Source organism: Ambystoma mexicanum, chromosome 11, assembly GCF_040938575.1.
Source record: "Ambystoma mexicanum isolate Mex_15411 chromosome 11, UKY_AmexF1_1, whole genome shotgun sequence".
Lineage (NCBI taxonomy): Eukaryota > Metazoa > Chordata > Amphibia > Caudata > Ambystomatidae > Ambystoma > Ambystoma mexicanum.
The window spans coordinates 1243068805-1243086310 of record NC_090934.1 but is presented as its reverse complement, the minus strand read 5'-3'; the positions used below and the strand labels follow the sequence as shown (position 1 = coordinate 1243086310).

The 17506-nt window shown below is 46.8% G+C and overlaps 1 protein-coding gene across 20 annotated transcripts in view; it reads right to left on the bottom strand.

Moving 5' to 3' along the window:
• CELF6 (CUGBP Elav-like family member 6) overlaps positions 1-17506 on the bottom strand; it is a 582701-nt gene that overhangs the window by 80430 nt on the left and 484765 nt on the right. For 15 of the 20 annotated variants that reach the window (XM_069624623.1, XM_069624628.1, XM_069624635.1 and 12 more), the window contains 2 exons: positions 6907-7045; positions 3942-4088 (listed from right to left, as the gene is read on the bottom strand). In XM_069624623.1, coding sequence (XP_069480724.1) covers positions 3942-4088; positions 6907-7045 — 286 coding nt within the window. The remainder of the gene's footprint in view (positions 1-3941; positions 4089-6906; positions 7046-17506) is intronic. The other 5 variants (XM_069624632.1, XM_069624633.1, XM_069624637.1 and 2 more) reach the window with 3 other exon arrangements.

Below are 17506 nucleotides of genomic sequence, written 5' to 3'. Positions count from 1 at the left end.
CCCTGGGGGTGGCTATCTGCGGGAGAATCACGTAGGAGAAGACAAACTCCAGAGAGACAGAAGAATACCAGATCAAAATAGTCTTTCTGTTACAATTCCCAATGACGCAACATACCTTTGCAACATACAAACATGGCTTATTGTGGTATAGATGAAGAAATTCCACCTTATGGCATTCAAACATGTTATGTGCCCACCCCCTTTTCAGTACTGAGACGAGGAAGTGGGATGGAGTAATGGAGATGACCAGAAGTGGTAAGCCAAGGCCACACTCTAGTCTTTGGAAAGCGTTACACCATCCCCGGAAGTTTAAAGTTGACAGAGCTGAAAGAACACATGAACTGTCTGTGACTTGTTCTGACGCTGGTCAGAATGCAGAGGACAATCGGACTGTCAGAAGCAGTGCTGAGGCGTACATGAACGGCGTGCACGTCAGGCGAACCGAAGGAAGCTTACCACTTGAGGGCCTGAAGCAGCGAGAGCTGTGCGCAGCAGAGGAGGGCAAAGCAAAAGCTTACCGGCTCATGGGAAGCACGCTGAATCAGCGAACTGGAGAAGATAGTGAAGGGAAGATATGAGGAACACTGAAGCCGCTTAGGAAGCCCAGAGAAAGTGAACGGATTATCGAAGCTTGTCTAGGTCAATGCTGTGTCGTGTTAAGTAACACCATTAAATATGTTAATGCGGATGCAAGCAATATTAGAAAAGGGTCAATTACCCAATGTTTCAAAACAGGAATTGGTGTGAGTGCTAACAGTGCTGGAAAAGGGTTGAGGACTCCATATCTGAGGGAAGAAGTGAAAGCTGAAATGAACTGTAATGAGAACTGGTCGGTGACCCAATATTTAGAACATATTGGGCCTCATTATAACATAGGCGCTCCCGTAATGAAGGGTGCCGGTACGGGACCTGCACCCTTCATTACGGGATGCCCTATTACGAGGTTCCCTTCCGGGTCCCGCGAGGGGATCAAGGAGCTAATAACAGGCCCATTATTAACGGGCCCGTTATTAGCTCCATCCCCATTCCCATTGAGCCCTATGGGGGCTCAAATGGGAATGGGGAATGGTTTTGTGCATGAGGAATTACCGGGTCCTCCACGGTCGGAATGACCCGGTAATTCCTCATTCACAGACCCCGGTATTGGAGCCCGGTATGGAGGCAGCCATGGCGCTAATAGCACCATGGCTATGGAGGTAGCCATGGTGCTATTAGATCGTAATGAGGCCCATTGTTTCATGGATAACAAAGAAAGTAGTTGGAGAATGGAAAAATCCTGGCAGGTTAGTGTGCCAGGCAAATAGTGAGTCTGGGGCTCAAACCGTCAGGAGAAGTGAACTTTGAGAATCAGTAAGATATCCTGGCAGGAGAGTAAAGCAGAAGTGAAAAGAGAAGTGAACCTGAAGTTGGGAAAAGTGTTAAACCAATACCTACAAGGGAAGAACTATACCTCATTTTGGAATCAGTGAGAAAGAAGTAAATACCCTAGCAAGAGAGTACCTAAGGGACATAAAGAGGAGCAGTCAGTGGAGAAGGGTAGAGTGATGCACCAAGAAAGCAAGTAGAAGACACAGTGTGAAGAACTAGAACACATAAGAGGAATTTTATGAAAATTCAAGGGATGAGTAATACCTGTTAAGATTGTGAAGTAAAACCTTGAGAACAACACAGGAACTGTGATAAAGTGACTTGTTAAAACTATCAGAAGGAATCTAGGAGGAGGATGATCCATTTTCCTGGCAGAACTTTCTATCTTTCTCTGCTACACCTTAAACGGGGAACTCTGAAAGAAGTCTACAAATGCAGAGTCTATAGAAATCCCCCTGTGCACATTATATTAAGTTTAGAGTGTGATAGGTTTAGAATGTAAGGGTCAGATTAGGGTTTTTGGACACAGGATGGAGGATACTCTTTTTTTAACATCCTGATGCAGACGTTCCTTAGTTTTGTTTAGGCAAGGAAACCCTTCTAAGGTTAGGGATAGATAGGATTTCCCTCAAACCTCTCATTGTTTTGAAAAATATAAGTCTATAGAAAACAACAAAAATGGCACTGTGTCCAAGTCTTACTCTTGATCCCTTACACTAACCAGTAATTCTCATCCTAATTCATTTCTTGCAAAATATGCATACTGTCTCTGGTATACGAAGTATACGAAGGGAGTTCTAGTCCCAATGGATTAAAAAAAAAAACTATAAATTAATTCAGAAATAGGTTCTGATGTGGATCCAATTACATTTGGTACTTGAATTCCCTTTGTATACGCGAGACAGTATGCATATCTATCACCAATTGCAAGAAATGAATGTGGATGAGAATGGCTGGTTAGTTGCTGTAGATGTAGTAGCATTGTATACTTCTATAGAACATGACTTAGCACTTACAAGTATAGAACATTATAACAATAAACACATGTGCATCATACTACATGGAGAAAGATATGCTATTGGATTTAACAAAATCATGCACTTAAAAACAACAGTTTTGTTTTTGATGTTCAAATCTATCGGCAATGTAGACGATAATGATGGGATTGATATGTTCCCCGTTGATTGCAAATCTGGTAATGGGGTACATTGAGGAAATATTCATTAGGCCAGAAAAACAGGCAGGAATTATAAAATGGTCAAGATATATCGATGAAATCTTTTTAATTTGGAAAGCTACCAGTTTAAAATTGAAAGAATTTCTACAAGGTATCAATGAGAATCTTTTTGGAATCAAATTCACGATAATGTTTGATAGAAAATAGGTATAATTGGACATTCAAATTTCAATTATGAATAAAAAGATTGAAACTAATATATCCAGGAAATCAACAGAGGGAAAGAGCATTATGCATGCCTCAAGCTGTCACAAGAACAGTGTAATTGAAAATATAGCAGAAGGAGAATTTGTATGTGCTAAAAGTAATTGCACAACAGAAGATTTTATGTTTTAGAGCAACGTTCAATTTTGAGAGCAAGATTCAACAAAAGGGGATATTTAGAGAAACCTATTCACATGGCAGAAAACAAAGTGAAGAAAGCAGATAGAGATTGTTGATTCTGAAAATCAAAGACACTGAAAGGAAGGTCAAAACTATGTTTATTACTACATTTAGTTCACCAAGTCACATGGTATATAAATTAATTCGCAAACACTGGAACATCTTAAGAACATATAAAGACCTACATCCATTCAGACTAAACCGAAGATAATGTTTAGAAAAGCTAAAACCTTGAAAAATGTATCAACACTGAGTTTCCATGACAATATTAAGGACGAATCAGGTATTGATGAGAGATGGAGAGGTAGAACACAATAAAGTTTCTTCAGATGTGGCAATTGTAGCTAATGTAGATTTGTGGATAACAATAGTTTGGACATTTCTGATGCAAACAACAAAATGGTACAAATGTGTTGAAGAACAATACGAATTGCAAAGTAGGAGTGTTTTTTGGATGATCTTAATTCCATGGACATTGCTTCAGAAAATATAAAAAAATAGTTGAAAGTGTAAAATTGTTGCGCAACTTGTATGGTTACAGATTGGTTAAAAGCCATTAAAATATGTACAGAAGAATAGGAGAGAGTGAGTGCTATTCCTAAACACGCCTCTGCAGCAATTATCTGTGCATTCCTGTATGGGGATATTCAATGTTCTGTGATTGCATTTCTGCGGAAGCTCTGTTTCTCCCGGTTAATGAATGATCGTTGTTTCTCTGTGTATGGATAATGTGTCACAAGCATGAGGATGTTCTATTTCAGCTGCTGCATGGATGCTCGGAGTTTGCTGTGTGTGGTTGCTCTGTGATTGCTTTGTGAGGAAGCTCTGTGCCTGCCTGAACACAGATTCTTGTCCTGCCCTGCTCTTGAATGCACTGTGGAAGCCTGTCTTCTCCCCACTCCTCCCCACACCTCCTCCAATTCACTTGCTTCCCCATTGCCGCTTGACATACCTGGGTATGGGTGGATGCCATTGGTGTAAATAGTCTCTGTGGGCTGCCCGTTGGTCTGGGGAGCGAGGGCACTGAAGCCATTCACCCCCAAGGGTGCGGCTAAACTGGGCACAGCCGTTGTGCCAATGCCAGGAGGCGTGCTGGTGCCTAAAGGAGGTGAGAAACAAAGGGGAGCAGGAGACAGAAGAAGCATGAGGGTGCATGACGACAGGAAGGGAGAAAGGAGAGTAGACGACTCCAGGAAAGGAGGGAAGGACCAAGAGAGAATATGAGTTGAATGGGAAAGAGGAGGAGAGGGAAAGGAGTTAGGGGTGGAATGGGATAGAGGTAGAGCATGAGAGAGAAGGCCAGGGAGAAAGGATTAGGGGTAAAATAGAAAAGGAAAAAGAGGGCAGGGCAAGAAATAGGTTTTCAGATTAAAGGCACCACAGAGACACATAAACAAATGGAAATGGGCTATAGAAAAGTTGGGAGATTTCCTGACAAGTGGCCTGCTCTATGCGACTGGTGGCAATGAGGCAGATCCCAAGCAGCCCAACACTCATACACTCCCCAACATGCAATATGACCCCTCATCCCCAAACCCATACGGCGACTCTTCCTACGTGAACCCTTTTCCCCCACTGATCCATAGTCTAGCAACCCTCCCTCCAATGTATGTTCATGGCTGGATGGATTATGCAAAATAGGTACAACATTACTCTTGTTCTTGGCCTTTGAAAAATCATATTTTCAAATAAGCCGTCTTCAACGTTCCCTGTCTTGCACCGTAACACCTCATGACTTGCACACAGAAGCCTCTAGGCCTTGTCAATGGCTTCCCTGCCCCAGCACAATGATGCCCTCTTGCCTCACCCTGATGCCCCTTGGCATGCACATGGATGCTACCAGAAAGCTACTAAGACACGCGCCTGACCTACACTCGTGACCTGCAGGAGAGCTTGGGGCAGGAGACTGACATGTGATTCTGTGTCATGCACACTTCTCAGATAAAAAAACATAACTAGTCATTTGGTTAATTATTGTGGGCAGCAGGTGCTTGACCTGTGACCTCTAGGCAGGAGCGCTGAAGGGCTGAGGGCCATTGGGCAGGACAGAAGCAATCCAATGTCCACCTCCCTTCAAATGGTTATACCAGCAGTGCCAAAGGAACATCAGTCACACATGGAGGATAGCACGGGGGCAACGCGACCACGCAAAGCAACAGAGGTTCGAATCCTGGATCCGTGCTTAGAAACCAAACTCAGGTACGATATTGGGTGTGTTATCAAAAACCAATTAAAAGAAATAAAATGTCAGTCCCTGGATGAACGGATTGTAAATTTCAATATGAATAGCGAGGGGCACTTTCGAATTCAGGCATTCATTCTGCCCGCCATTGAGTGACACACTGAAGATATGGTGGGCTGCGTGCTGGCTGAGAGCAAGAAGTCACAGCCCACTGTAGGGAGCCAGATGACCAAATTAGCTTTGTCCGAGAGAGGGCCATAGAGCAAACTCTTTCGGAGGGAATACAGCAGAGCTCCAGCGACACATGGCTACACCATCCCCTAGATGCAGGAGGCCTTGTGGACATAGCTAGCAGCAGTCCACTCTCGCTGGCAATCTTATCTCAGCGGCTATGCACCATGACAATAGGACACATGTTGAAATCTTTATCAGCTAATGATCAGCTTTTCTCAAAAGACTTTTCTAAGCATTGCATTCTAAATCCAGTGGCAGGCTAGTTTTTTTTTAATGAGAGACTTGTTTTAAAAAAAAAAAGAATACCTTTGGCTGGATTTTTAAAACAGCCGGTCATATGGCATTTTATGCTCAGAGACTTGGCTGGGCAGCCTCTAGCTATCTACAAACGCGTCGGTCCACAAATGCTACACAATGTTGGTTGGATCAGCAAGGTGTACACATTGCTAAGAGTTTCTGTTTTGCGATGGCATAGACCAGTGGAAAGTCTTGCAGGCCAGGGGGTTCCTTTGTGAAATGATTCACTGATGCAAACACTTCACGCCACTGTCACCCCCCCCCCTCCCCATATGGTTTGCTCTTGGTTGCCTCTCGAACCATATTAAGATTCCCCCTGGCTTGCAATCGAATGATCTCGACTGCCATTCTGATAGGCCCCGATCGGCACTGCGACCACCACCTGACATGCACTATGGCACTGACTGCCACACTCATATTTGCAGTAACCAGCATCCTAAAAATATCAACCCATACCCTGACCAAAACGATATGTGCCATGCCCCTACCACAGTCCCCAGACCTCCAATAAGACTCACCCACTATGCACCTTTATCCCGTTGGTCATCAGTAAGAAGCCAACATTTAATGGGGACAGAAAACAACCCTCTACGCCTGAAAAGTGTAGTGGGTCTGCATTGTGGATGCCAGGGCTTCCCAGATGCACCCAAGACCCACACACCAACGCCTAGGCCCACAGTATGGCCTCTATCACCTCCCGGGTAAACCCCAGGATCTGACTATGCACCCTTGCTTGGCCTGCGCGCTGAACTCCCTATGCGGGGTATCTGGCACCCTCAAGCATGTACTCTGAACCCCCCAGACCTGCAGTGGGAGCTTCCCAGATCTACAGGAGGAAGACTAGAGGCCGGAATCCCACCCATCTGCTTTTCCATCTCTAAGACCTCCTCTGCGTCCTGTATCAGTCTGGCTTTCCTTACTTCTAGAGTCATATCATCTGCACTGTGTACCTCCAACCTCAGCACCCACACACCTGCCCGTGAAACCGGGTATGCACTATTAACCATTCCCTTGCACCCTAAATCCCTAGACCGGTTCTCTAATCAACACTCTCAAACCCTTCACCTGGTAATTCAATATCAAACTAATATCACCCCCCTGCAGATATGCTCACTAAACCCCTGCCCTGCACCTAGCCAACATCTGCACTCAGGGAGAGGGGGGGTGTGTGTGTGCGTGTGCGTGTGCGTGTGCGTGACATTACCTGATGACGGGGTCATGGGAGCTGCCAGCAGCCCTCCCAGGCTGAAGCCGCTCATCTGCTGCATCTGGGCCGCTGCAATGGCTGCCACAGGGCTCAGGCAGGGACCAGCTGACATGAGCGCTGCCTGCTGCTGCAATACCTTAAAGAAAAGATGGGGAATGAAGGGAGAGAGGGGGGAGTGGGAGAAGGCTCAGAGTAGGAAAGACAGAGGAGAGGTGGAATAGCAGAAAGAACGAGAAGAAAAAGGAGTAGTAGTGATGATAGGGAAGACGAAAAGAGGAGTAGACATTTCAGTAGAAAAGGAGATAGTTAAATGGCAAAAGGGAACAAGAGAGAAGGAAAATGTGGGAATAGTAAAAGATGAGAAAGGGGCAGAGGGGAAGACATGAGAGATAGAAGGGCACATCCATAAACAAGAAGAGCAGAGAATGGAATAATAAAGCAGAAGAGATGAGGGGACCAGTGAAAAGGAAAGGCGGAAAGCAATTGAAGGAAGACAGTTAGTGACATCCAGTAGCACACGATGTGGCATTAGCACACAGTGAACATTATTTCGTAAATTAGTCGGTGTCATAGTGCTGCAGGTCTCTTGTATCCAATGAAAGGGAATAAAACAAACAATAGGCCTTATTATGACCCTGCCGGTCCAGAAAGAACGGTGGTGGTAAATCTGCTGCCAGCGTTGTTTACGGACCGGCTGATTCCAAGTTCTGCAGGCGGGAGGTGTTACTCCCGCCAGGTCTGACCTGGCAGGAGTAACGTCACCCGCCTGTAGGCGGAAATGGAAACACTGGCTCCGTCATAGACGGAACCAGTGTTTCCATTGTCCCCATCGAGTCCTTTGGGACTCCTTGGGAATGGGGATTTACGGAATTCCGCCTCTGGAATTACCGGGTCACCGGCATTGTAATGCCCCAGTGATTCCGGCAATCACAGAGGTGGAATGATATTTCGGGTCCGGCGGCAGCCTGCCGGTTTTTCCGGCATGGCTACCGCCGGACTCATAATGAGGCCCAATGTCTGGGCTTCTGTGTAGGCATGGGAAAGACTCTTGCCCGGCACAGCCACAGTGGTACTAACTGGCTATTGATGGTAGCAGGTGCTAAATGGTGAGAGTACCTGGGCATCTAGGGGCAGTGCCTGGCAAATGCCTAAGACTTATGCACACGCCAAAACTGTTGTCTTTGCCAATGCTTGTTTTTAACAGGACTTCAGTGAAGGGCATGCATAGTGCTTATAAATCGAGTAGCTGAAAGAAGACCTGGTTTAGAGATTTGTATGACACCAGTAGCATGTTTACAACTTCAATGAAGTCATTAACACTCAGAAGGCTGCTTGGAATAAACTGTGAGTGAAACGTTTGAGGGAAAGGCGTGATTAAAGCGAGCTGAAAGAGTGCCTATGATGAGGTGTTTTGGGCAGGGAGGGGCAGGAACGGGGTGGGAATGGCTATAGGGATTAGCATGGCCATGGGCAGGCGATGGGTGAGCAAGTAACAAAACAACACCTTCAAGCTTTATGTCCCTCCACATAGTCATAGGCCATTTCTCCCTATCTGTGTCCCTCCACATAGTCATATGCAATTTCTCCCTATCTGTATCCCTCTGCATAGTCATATGCCATTTCTCCCTATCTGTGTCCCTCCATATAGTCATATGCCATTACTCCCTATCCGTGTCCCTCCTCATAGTCATCTGCCATTTCTCCCTATCCGTGTCCCGCCGCATAGTCATATGCCATTTCTCCCTATCCGTGTCCCTCCGCATAGTCATTTGTCATTTCTCCCTATCCGTGTCCCTCAACATAGTCATTTGACATTTCTTCCTATCTGTGTCCCTCCGCATAGTCATATGCCATTTCTCCCTATCTCTGTCCCTCCATATAGTCAGATGACATTTCTCCCTATCCGTGCCCCTCCTCATATCCGTGTCCCTCCGCATAGACATATGCCATTTCTCCCTATCCGTGTTCCTCCGCATAGTCATTTGTCATTTCTCCCTATCCGTGTCCCTCCACAGTTGTTTGCCCTTTCTCATTATCCGTGTCCCCCAGATAGTCATATGCCATTTCTCCCTATCCGGGCCCTCCACATAGTCATATGCCATTTCTCCCTATCCGTGGCCCTCCACATAGTCATTTGCCATTTCCCCCTATCTGCGTGCCTCCACATAGTCTTTTTCATTTCTCCCTGTGTCCCCTCACATAGTCATATGCCATTTCTCCCTATATGTGTCCCTCCACATAGTCATATGCAATTTCTCCCTGTATGTGTCCCTCCACATAGTGATATGCCAGTTTTCCCTATCTGTGTCCCTCCACATAGTCATATGCCATTTCTTCCTATCCGTGTCCCTTCACATAGTCATGTGCCATTTCTCCCTATCTGTGTCCCTCTACATAGTCATATGCCATTTCTCCCTATCTGTTTCCCTCCACATAGTCATTTGCCATTTCCCCCTATCTGTGTCCCTCCACATAGTCTTTTCAATTTCTTCCTGTGTCCCTCCACATAGTCATATGCCATTTCTCCCTATCCGTGTCCCTCCACATAGTCATATGCCATTTCTCCCTATCTGTGTCCCACTGCATAGTCATCTGCCATTTCTCCCTATCAGTATCCCTCCACATAGTCATATGCCATTTCTCCCTATCTGTGTCCCACTGCATAGTCATCTGCCATTTCTCCCTATCAGTATCCCTCAACATAGTCATATGCCATTTCTCCCTATCTATGTCCCTCCACATAGTCATTTGCCATTTCTCCCTATCTCTTGTGTCCCTCCACAGTCATATGCCATTTCTCCTATATGTGTCCCACTGCATAGTAATCTGCCATTTCTCCCTATCAGTATCCCTCCACATAGTCATATGCCATTTCTCCCTATCTGTGTCCCACTGCATACTCATCTGCCATTTCTCCCTATCAGTATCCCTCCACATAGTCATATGCCATTTCTCCCTATCTGTGTCCCACTGCATAGTCATCTGCCATTTCTCCCTATCAGTATCCCTCAACATAGTCATATGCCATTTCTCCCTATCTATGTCCCTCCACATAGTCATTTGCCATTTCTCCCTATCTCTTGTGTCCCTCCACATAGTCATATGCCATTTCTCCCTATCTGTGTCCCTGCACATAGCCATTGCCATTTCTCCCTATCTGTGTCCCTCCACATAGTCATATGCTATTTCTCCCTATCCGTGTCCCTCCACATAGTCATGTGCCATTTCTCCCTATCTGTGTCCCTCCACATAGTCATTTGCCATTTCTCCCTATCTCTTGTGTCCCTCCACATAGTCATATGCCATGTCTCCCTATCTGTGCCCCTGCACGTAGTCATTGCCATTTCTCCCTATCCGTGTCCCTCCACATAGTCATATGTCATTTCTCCCTATCGGTGTCCCTCTACATAGTCATTTGCCATTTCTCCCTATCTGTGTCCCTCCACATAGTCATTTGCCATTTCTCCCTATCTGTGTCCCTCCACGTTGTCACATGCCTATCTGTACTCTAATGCAATAGTTCTGGCCTAGAGGTGGCTCTGCCACCTAATAGCCCAAACATGAAAGAAGCGATGGCGTACACTAGAGAAGGCAAAGTATGAATTAGCTGACCTTTGCCCAGCCGACTCCAAACTGGATGCCCAAGAAATGAAAGCGCTGGAGACCTCACAGCCCATAAGCAGAAGAATGGGGTGCCTGCCAGCCCAAATAGTTCATACTTCAATTTAATTTTGTAAGTTTTCAATTCAGCAGCTCAGAGAAGAACGTCTTGCTCACAATTTGTAATATGTTGTGTGCCGTGGTACAGCAGGACTTGACCAACTACATACCCAAACAAACGCTACTGCTTTCCTCCCTAGTTTTTCATACCTTAAGTATACACTAATAAGGTCCTTTACTTTATCATACAGCCATATTGCTTTGGGTCCTGGCTTCTGTTTATTCTTTACTCGCAATATGACCCATGGTGATTAAAGAAAGAGGGCATTGGGACAGAGAGTGGGGGATACTGTCCAGCTGTGTATGCCCCTCCCATTTTCCGTGACGCCACAAGTAAACAAGGGTCCACGATGGACCGAATGGATGGAAGACTTTTACCACTTTGTAAGGGGTTCTGGAGGGGGCGACTCGCCACACTTATGAGATGCCTCCCTCAATTTGGTGGAGTCTGCCTACTCGCAGGCCGAAAAAGAAAGCCTAGCTGCCATCTGGGCTTGTGAGCACTTCCATAATTTCATCATTGGCAAGAAGTTCACCTTGATTACAGATCATCAAGCGTTGCTATCCTTATTTGGCAACCCACGAACCAAGATGCCACCGAGGATTGAGCGTTGGGGAATCAGGCTACAAGAGTATGACTACGACATAGTGCACAGGCCCGGGGGCGAGCTGAACCCAGCAGACTACCTCTCCCACCATCCGGCAGGCCCCCCAGTCACGAGGGTGGGTGACGTTGCATACATCGATTATGCAGCAGCCAGTTCACTTCCTCCAGCCCTGTCCATAGATGCAGTAGCAGATGCGCCAGCCGCCAATCCGACAATCTCTCTAGCCATCAGCCTGCCAAGTAACAACAGATGGAGGAATCACTGTCGTGCAATTCTTGCCCACCCAGGGGCATCCAAGGAGGAAATGGAGAGATTGGCAAGGATGCAGTCTGAACTGGCCGTTAAAGACCACAACATTCTAATGAGGGGCTGTTGCATTGTCATTCCGGTGGCACTCAGAGCTGATGTCGTCCGGATGGCTCATGAGGGACACCGGGGTGCCGACAACACCAAACGGCAACTATGCTGCCACGTCTGGTCCCGTTTCTAGGCACCCTAGTCGATGAGTGGATCAAAAACTGCATCGCCTGCCAGTGCACGACACCAGCAGACACCCCAGTGCTGCTTCAGCCGACTCGGATCCCTGACCAGCCATGGGAGAGAGTCACAATTGACTTTTATGGTCCTCTTGAGTCAGGGGAATACCTCCTTCTTGTCTGAGCGAGTGGGGCATACCCAGGGTGACAAAGTCAGACAACGGGCCACCCTTCAATAGACACCTGAAGATAACGCTGCGCTGGACACAGGCGAACGGCATGGCAGAGCGGTTTATGGCATCAATAAAGAAAACCCTACAAAGAGCCCGCACAGAGGCCACCAATCCGCATCAGGCTTTGTGTAGACTCTTGCGAGACTATCGCAACACCCCGAATGAGGCCACCAACAAGACCCCGGCAGAACTGATGGTCCGGTATGATGTGCATACACGGATCGTCTGAGGCTCCTCGACTCCGGGAGAAGCTGAAGCTGAGATTGCTCAGAGAGATGCCGAGGTGAAAGAGAAAGCGAAGCAAGAATCAGACGTTAGGCTCCGGGCGGTGCCCAAGGACTTCCAAATTGGAGATGAGGTTCTAGTCCAACTGCCCATGGTCAGGAAGACTGATCCTCGCTATGCCCCGAAACCTATGCAGGTCACTGCCATCAAAGGGACGATGGTGACTGCCCAAAACGAAGAGAAGGGGGTCACAAGGAACAGCTCCTTATTCAAACACTTTGTCAAAAGAGAAGACAGTGAACCACCTCCGCCGGTACCGGATCCGGAGCTGCGAGAACCACGAGATGATCTGTGGGTCCTGCCAAGGTGGGACATAGAACGTGGAGGGGCACTGACTGACCCTCCAGGAGAGGGTGACACGGGCACAAGGGATGCTCGACCTCAGAGAGCAACGAGGAAGTCGTTACGCTGGGTTGAAGAATGCTAACCCAGAGGTTTGAACATTTATCCGGGGATGGTGTTGTAGCCTTCTGTTCCTTTAAGGCAGAGCCCTCCCTGTTGGGGGCATGCCCTGTGACGATAGGGGAGAGGGAGGAGGTTTGGCGCCGGGAGTCAGGCAGTTTCGTTTTGTAATTGAATAAATAAAGTTGTTTCCAAACTCCCTGAGGATCTGCGTCTTTACCTGATTAGGTAGGCCCACGAAGGCCTACAGGCCTCTTTTTGGCTATAGCGTCTGCTGCGTCCACTTCTGCTTGGCCAATGGCAAGAGAGATGCAGTCGGCGCCGCGCACCCAAGATGGATGCACGTATTTGTTTACGCAGCACCGAGCATAGCCCTGGAGGCAGACACGGATTCACTGGGCTTGGCGAGGGAGGCATGCTCAGGCGTGTGCATGACAGCCATGCCATTTCTGGGCTACATGTCAGGTAAGGCTGGGCACTGCAGGGAAGCATTCCACATACTTCCTTGTCACCGCCCCAAGAGGGTACGTTTGAGTCATGTCCACAAAACATCCAAGCGTGCTAGCCTTTAAATTGATCAACCATTTTAGCCGTCCATTAACCCCCCACTCCCGCCGCTGTAGGTGTAAGGCACCTGCTCAAACACAAATCGGGCTGTTTTTGCTGCTCCCCACAGATTCAGAAGAAGCACTGGGAGGCTGATGCGTAGCGGGGAAGTCTGGCGCTGCAGGCCTCCAATTGGCACATCCACAGGCCATTGGATTTCTAGATTTATTATTTATTTTCAGTATAGGTATCACTGTGCAGGCTGATGTCATGGGGCCCAAAGGGCCTGGGGCTCCTTTCAGCATGGGGCTGCTTCCAGGCTTGTGCCCTCGTATCTGAGAACGGGGCGGGAGGGACTGCAATAGACGGTGCCCACCTTTTTCCCTGCTCCCCATCTATTTGCATTGAGATTCCACTTTCCTGATGTATAATAACAAGAGTGCAGATGCTGAAGAGCACATTTCCATTTGTTTGGCTTCTAGAAAGTGACTGAATGTGATTATTTCAATTAGGAGCCTTGACCTTGCAGTGTGGATTTCAATTCCCCACCTGCTCGCCTATCACCTTTTTCTGAGCACTCAATTTTCCTGCATTTGCGGAGGGCTGGGGTGAGGGGGATGCAGAGGGGGGAAGGGAGCCCATATACCAAACCTCACCAAAGGAAACTGAAATCTTGTTGTGCAGGTTCCTATCCCCAATAACTCACCATAACTTAGATGGCGCCTGTGGGGTGGGGGTAAGGTAAGGGGCTCGAGCGTATGGAGTGCTGCAGGTCAATCCCCTTCTGAACCTTGGCGTTTTTAGGTTGGGCTTTTGTTGGGAACCTTCTCCTCCTGTGCATCTTCAATTCCAACTACCCTCCCTCTATGCCCCCCAGAAGAGTACCCATTGGTAGTGCCGGGAAGTGCCTACGTCTGTCCAGAACCTCTGGGCCATGTTGGGAGATGAGATTTCATTCTGCATGCTCATTGGTCACATGCCTCCCTCACTGCAGGAATGCTAATGGCACTAACAGAGAAAATGGACAATAGGAAGATACAGCTAATAATAATAATAATAATGTATTTCTTGTATAGCGCTACACACCCGTAGGTCTCAGAGCACTCATATCACAGAAGACATTATTATCCCACAGATTGGTACTAATTTCATTGACCTCGGAAAAGATGAAAGACTGAGTTGACCCTGCCGGGCTGCACACAGATATCAAGGGCAAGTGCTTAGCCCAATGTGCTATCTGACTGGCTAAGAGCTGTTATCATGTGGACGTTAAACTGTCTGAGTGTAACATCGATCTTCTTTACCTGGACTGTATGCGACAAGTCCTAAACTGCCCTCTGAGACATTATTTATTTATTCGTATTTGTAGAGCGCACAGCAGCCTGTGGGCATCGTGGCACTTGTTACAGAAGGTGATCAGAGCTTAGTTACAGGTTATAGGAGATATACATTTTTACAAAAGCAATTTACAATTTACATTGAGGTGAGCAGAGGCGAGAGGGATGGGGGAAAATAGTGATGGGGGGACATGTGAGTAGTGTTCAATAGCAGTGGAATTGTTTAGGTGAACCACTGGGGCAGATATTGTTTACAGGATGTTGCTAAGTGTTTGGACAGCTGATTTTGGCTTGTACGTACTTATGTGGGAAACCTGTCCTTGTTGTAATGCCTGAGGCCCACTTACCCGCCCCTGCCACTGGCTACCCATGCCGGAGTTGAGGGCACCCTTGTGTTTCTCCATGCCCTATGTGCACTGTGATGCTTGACACTTGCGTCACCGCATTCTATTTTAAGTTTGGTTCCCAGGGCGGCAAGCGCCCTTGATGCGCTACCAGCACCAGGTCAGCTGTGATACCCACCCACCTGCAGCCCCCTCTGCATCTCTTCAATTTGCCCATATAGACTGCTTAGGCAGGAATCACTCTGCTCTCAAATGTTCAAGTGTTCCCTCCCACCTTTTAGGAAAAGGCAATTGGGGGCTGAAGCGGTCACCTTATCATCTGCACCCATCCACCAATCCATCTTCCCTACTTTTCCTAGTTTTACTTGAATTCTGTAACAGCGTAAAATGATCTTTCCTGTACCAACATGGCTTCCTCTCTATAATTCTTGAGGCAATCTTCCTGAACCATATTGGTACACTACTACTTTCTGGTTAAAATGGACTTCACTGGCTATAAAGTGACAACCAGACCTTTCTAAATTGCATCTCAATGTTGTTGATTCCTAACTGCTTCTTTATGCTGTTTTTGGTTCCTAACCCCTTCTTTCTGCTTGATTGTGTACCCCTATTTAGTTGTCCAATTCTCCTCTGTGGTTAACTCCTTATTTCTTGAACTCGATCTCTAGTCTTTGACTATCATCCATCCTACAGATATCTGCAAAGCTTTTGCTCTCAGGGCCCTCCTGGCTTGTCCTCTGCATGGACTGGTAGTGCCATCATCGTCCCGACTCCCTCCTTCTACACACCCTTGGATCCGTGTGCAAGATTGAAGGCAGCACCTTGACACCTGCACCCGAAGAGCGAAGACTGCCTAGGAAAGACCCACATTTGTTTATGAACTTCTTGGGATAGAATATGAGACATGCTTTGGGAGTATTGTGCCTACACAGTCACCGGTGATGCAGATGCAGAGTATAACTCATGAGACAGGCAACTGCGCTCGAGAACCGCTGGGCCTGCTCGGCCTTCCTGTGTCCTTGCTACATGTAGGCACCCTACTCTGCACTGTCTCTAGCTTTTTGTCACTTTTCTGTTTTGAAGAGGTTGTAGAAGGAGCTACGCCAGGGCCTACTAGTCTCCTATGGAGATTTGCAGAGCAGCACGATGTAGTTGCCAACATGACCCATTCCAATCTGTAGGTGCTTATCCAGTCCTGGTGTTTTCTTTGCATTCCCGAGCCTGCAGTATGAGTTTTATAATTGGAAAAGCATAACTATACATCTCAGAATGCAAAGAAATAAACAGGACTGGATAAGCACCTACAGACTGGAATAGGTGTGTAAAACACAACGGATATGAGTGCCCCACATTGGTCAGTAGAGTAACTGTGTCTTCAGTGGAGGAATAGGGATTTCTTTGCTTCTTGAATGCAGCAGTCACAGTAGTAGCTGTTCTTGAATTATAGTTATGGAGGCTGTCTCCGCCTCAATGATACCCTTGCAACAAAAAAAAGAGGTTTATTACTTGAATTAATTTGGCAGCCATTGGTCATGTTACTGTTTGGCGAAGAGAAGTCCTCTTTTTATGTTCTTCGAAGTGGTCCTGCCTTCGGTGATCCATAGCATTCTTTCTAATTCTAGCTTTCAGGGAAGCTCCCTCTACGATGCAATGCCTCGTTCTAAGGGCAGGTTCCGGTGCATCCAAGAGGGGAATCTTTGGGAGGGTTAGATCCTTGCTGTCTCCAGCTTCGGAAGGCAGCAAAGACTCCGGTCTCTCCGTCGCTGTGACTTTCCTTCTCCTGTTGGTAGGCCACGCTGCTGCACCATGATCCTTCCTGTATCTCACAGATAAATCAATTTTCCATTGTTTCATTTTTAAGAAAGATACCCATTTCCCTTTCAATCAAGAATCCGTTTCAGGAGTCCAATGGAAATATGTCCAACATTCTCGATGCACTTCTTTAAAAGGCATGTTTATGAACGTTACCCTCAAGCATTCACATTGTGACATATTATGCCGTTCATTGTATAAGAGGAGGATGAATGGGCGGTCGTAGAGACTAACTTGGTAGGACCGTTAAACACCTGGCCATTCCTAGCAACTACCAATGCAGAGTATGGGAATCGTTCTGCTCGGACTGAGTTTCTGAGAACTACATGGAGGTGCGTATGAAGTGGCTTTGCAATTAAGGCCAGGACTAATAAACACTTCTTCAATATGGCTAAATCCTGTAATTAAAATAAAGAACAAGACAATATTCTGGATGAATTGGTATTTAGCAGGATTTTAAAAAAACAAAGACCTGTCTGACCTAGTTCTTAGGCTCTGACCTTATATAGCAGGATGGCTGATTGGGGGGAGGAGCTTTGCTTAACTTGCTGTTGCTTTTAGGCGGGTTAAGTATATTAGGTTGAAATGATTGTGTGTTTAACTTGTTTGTTGAAAAATTGAATAAAGTACTTGCAACAAAAAAAAGAAATGCTGACGAGGCCGGCCAACAATACGCGTCCTTGTTTTCTTTTGATTGGCTAATGATGTGGCAGTGTTTTCATCTATTTCTCCGGGGTCTTTGGTGAGGTTTGAGCGAGACTGTGCCTTGGGAGGTAAATATGGTCCAGTGCTATCTCTGTTCAATGGGGTAGCATGTTCTTTTGACAGTGTTGC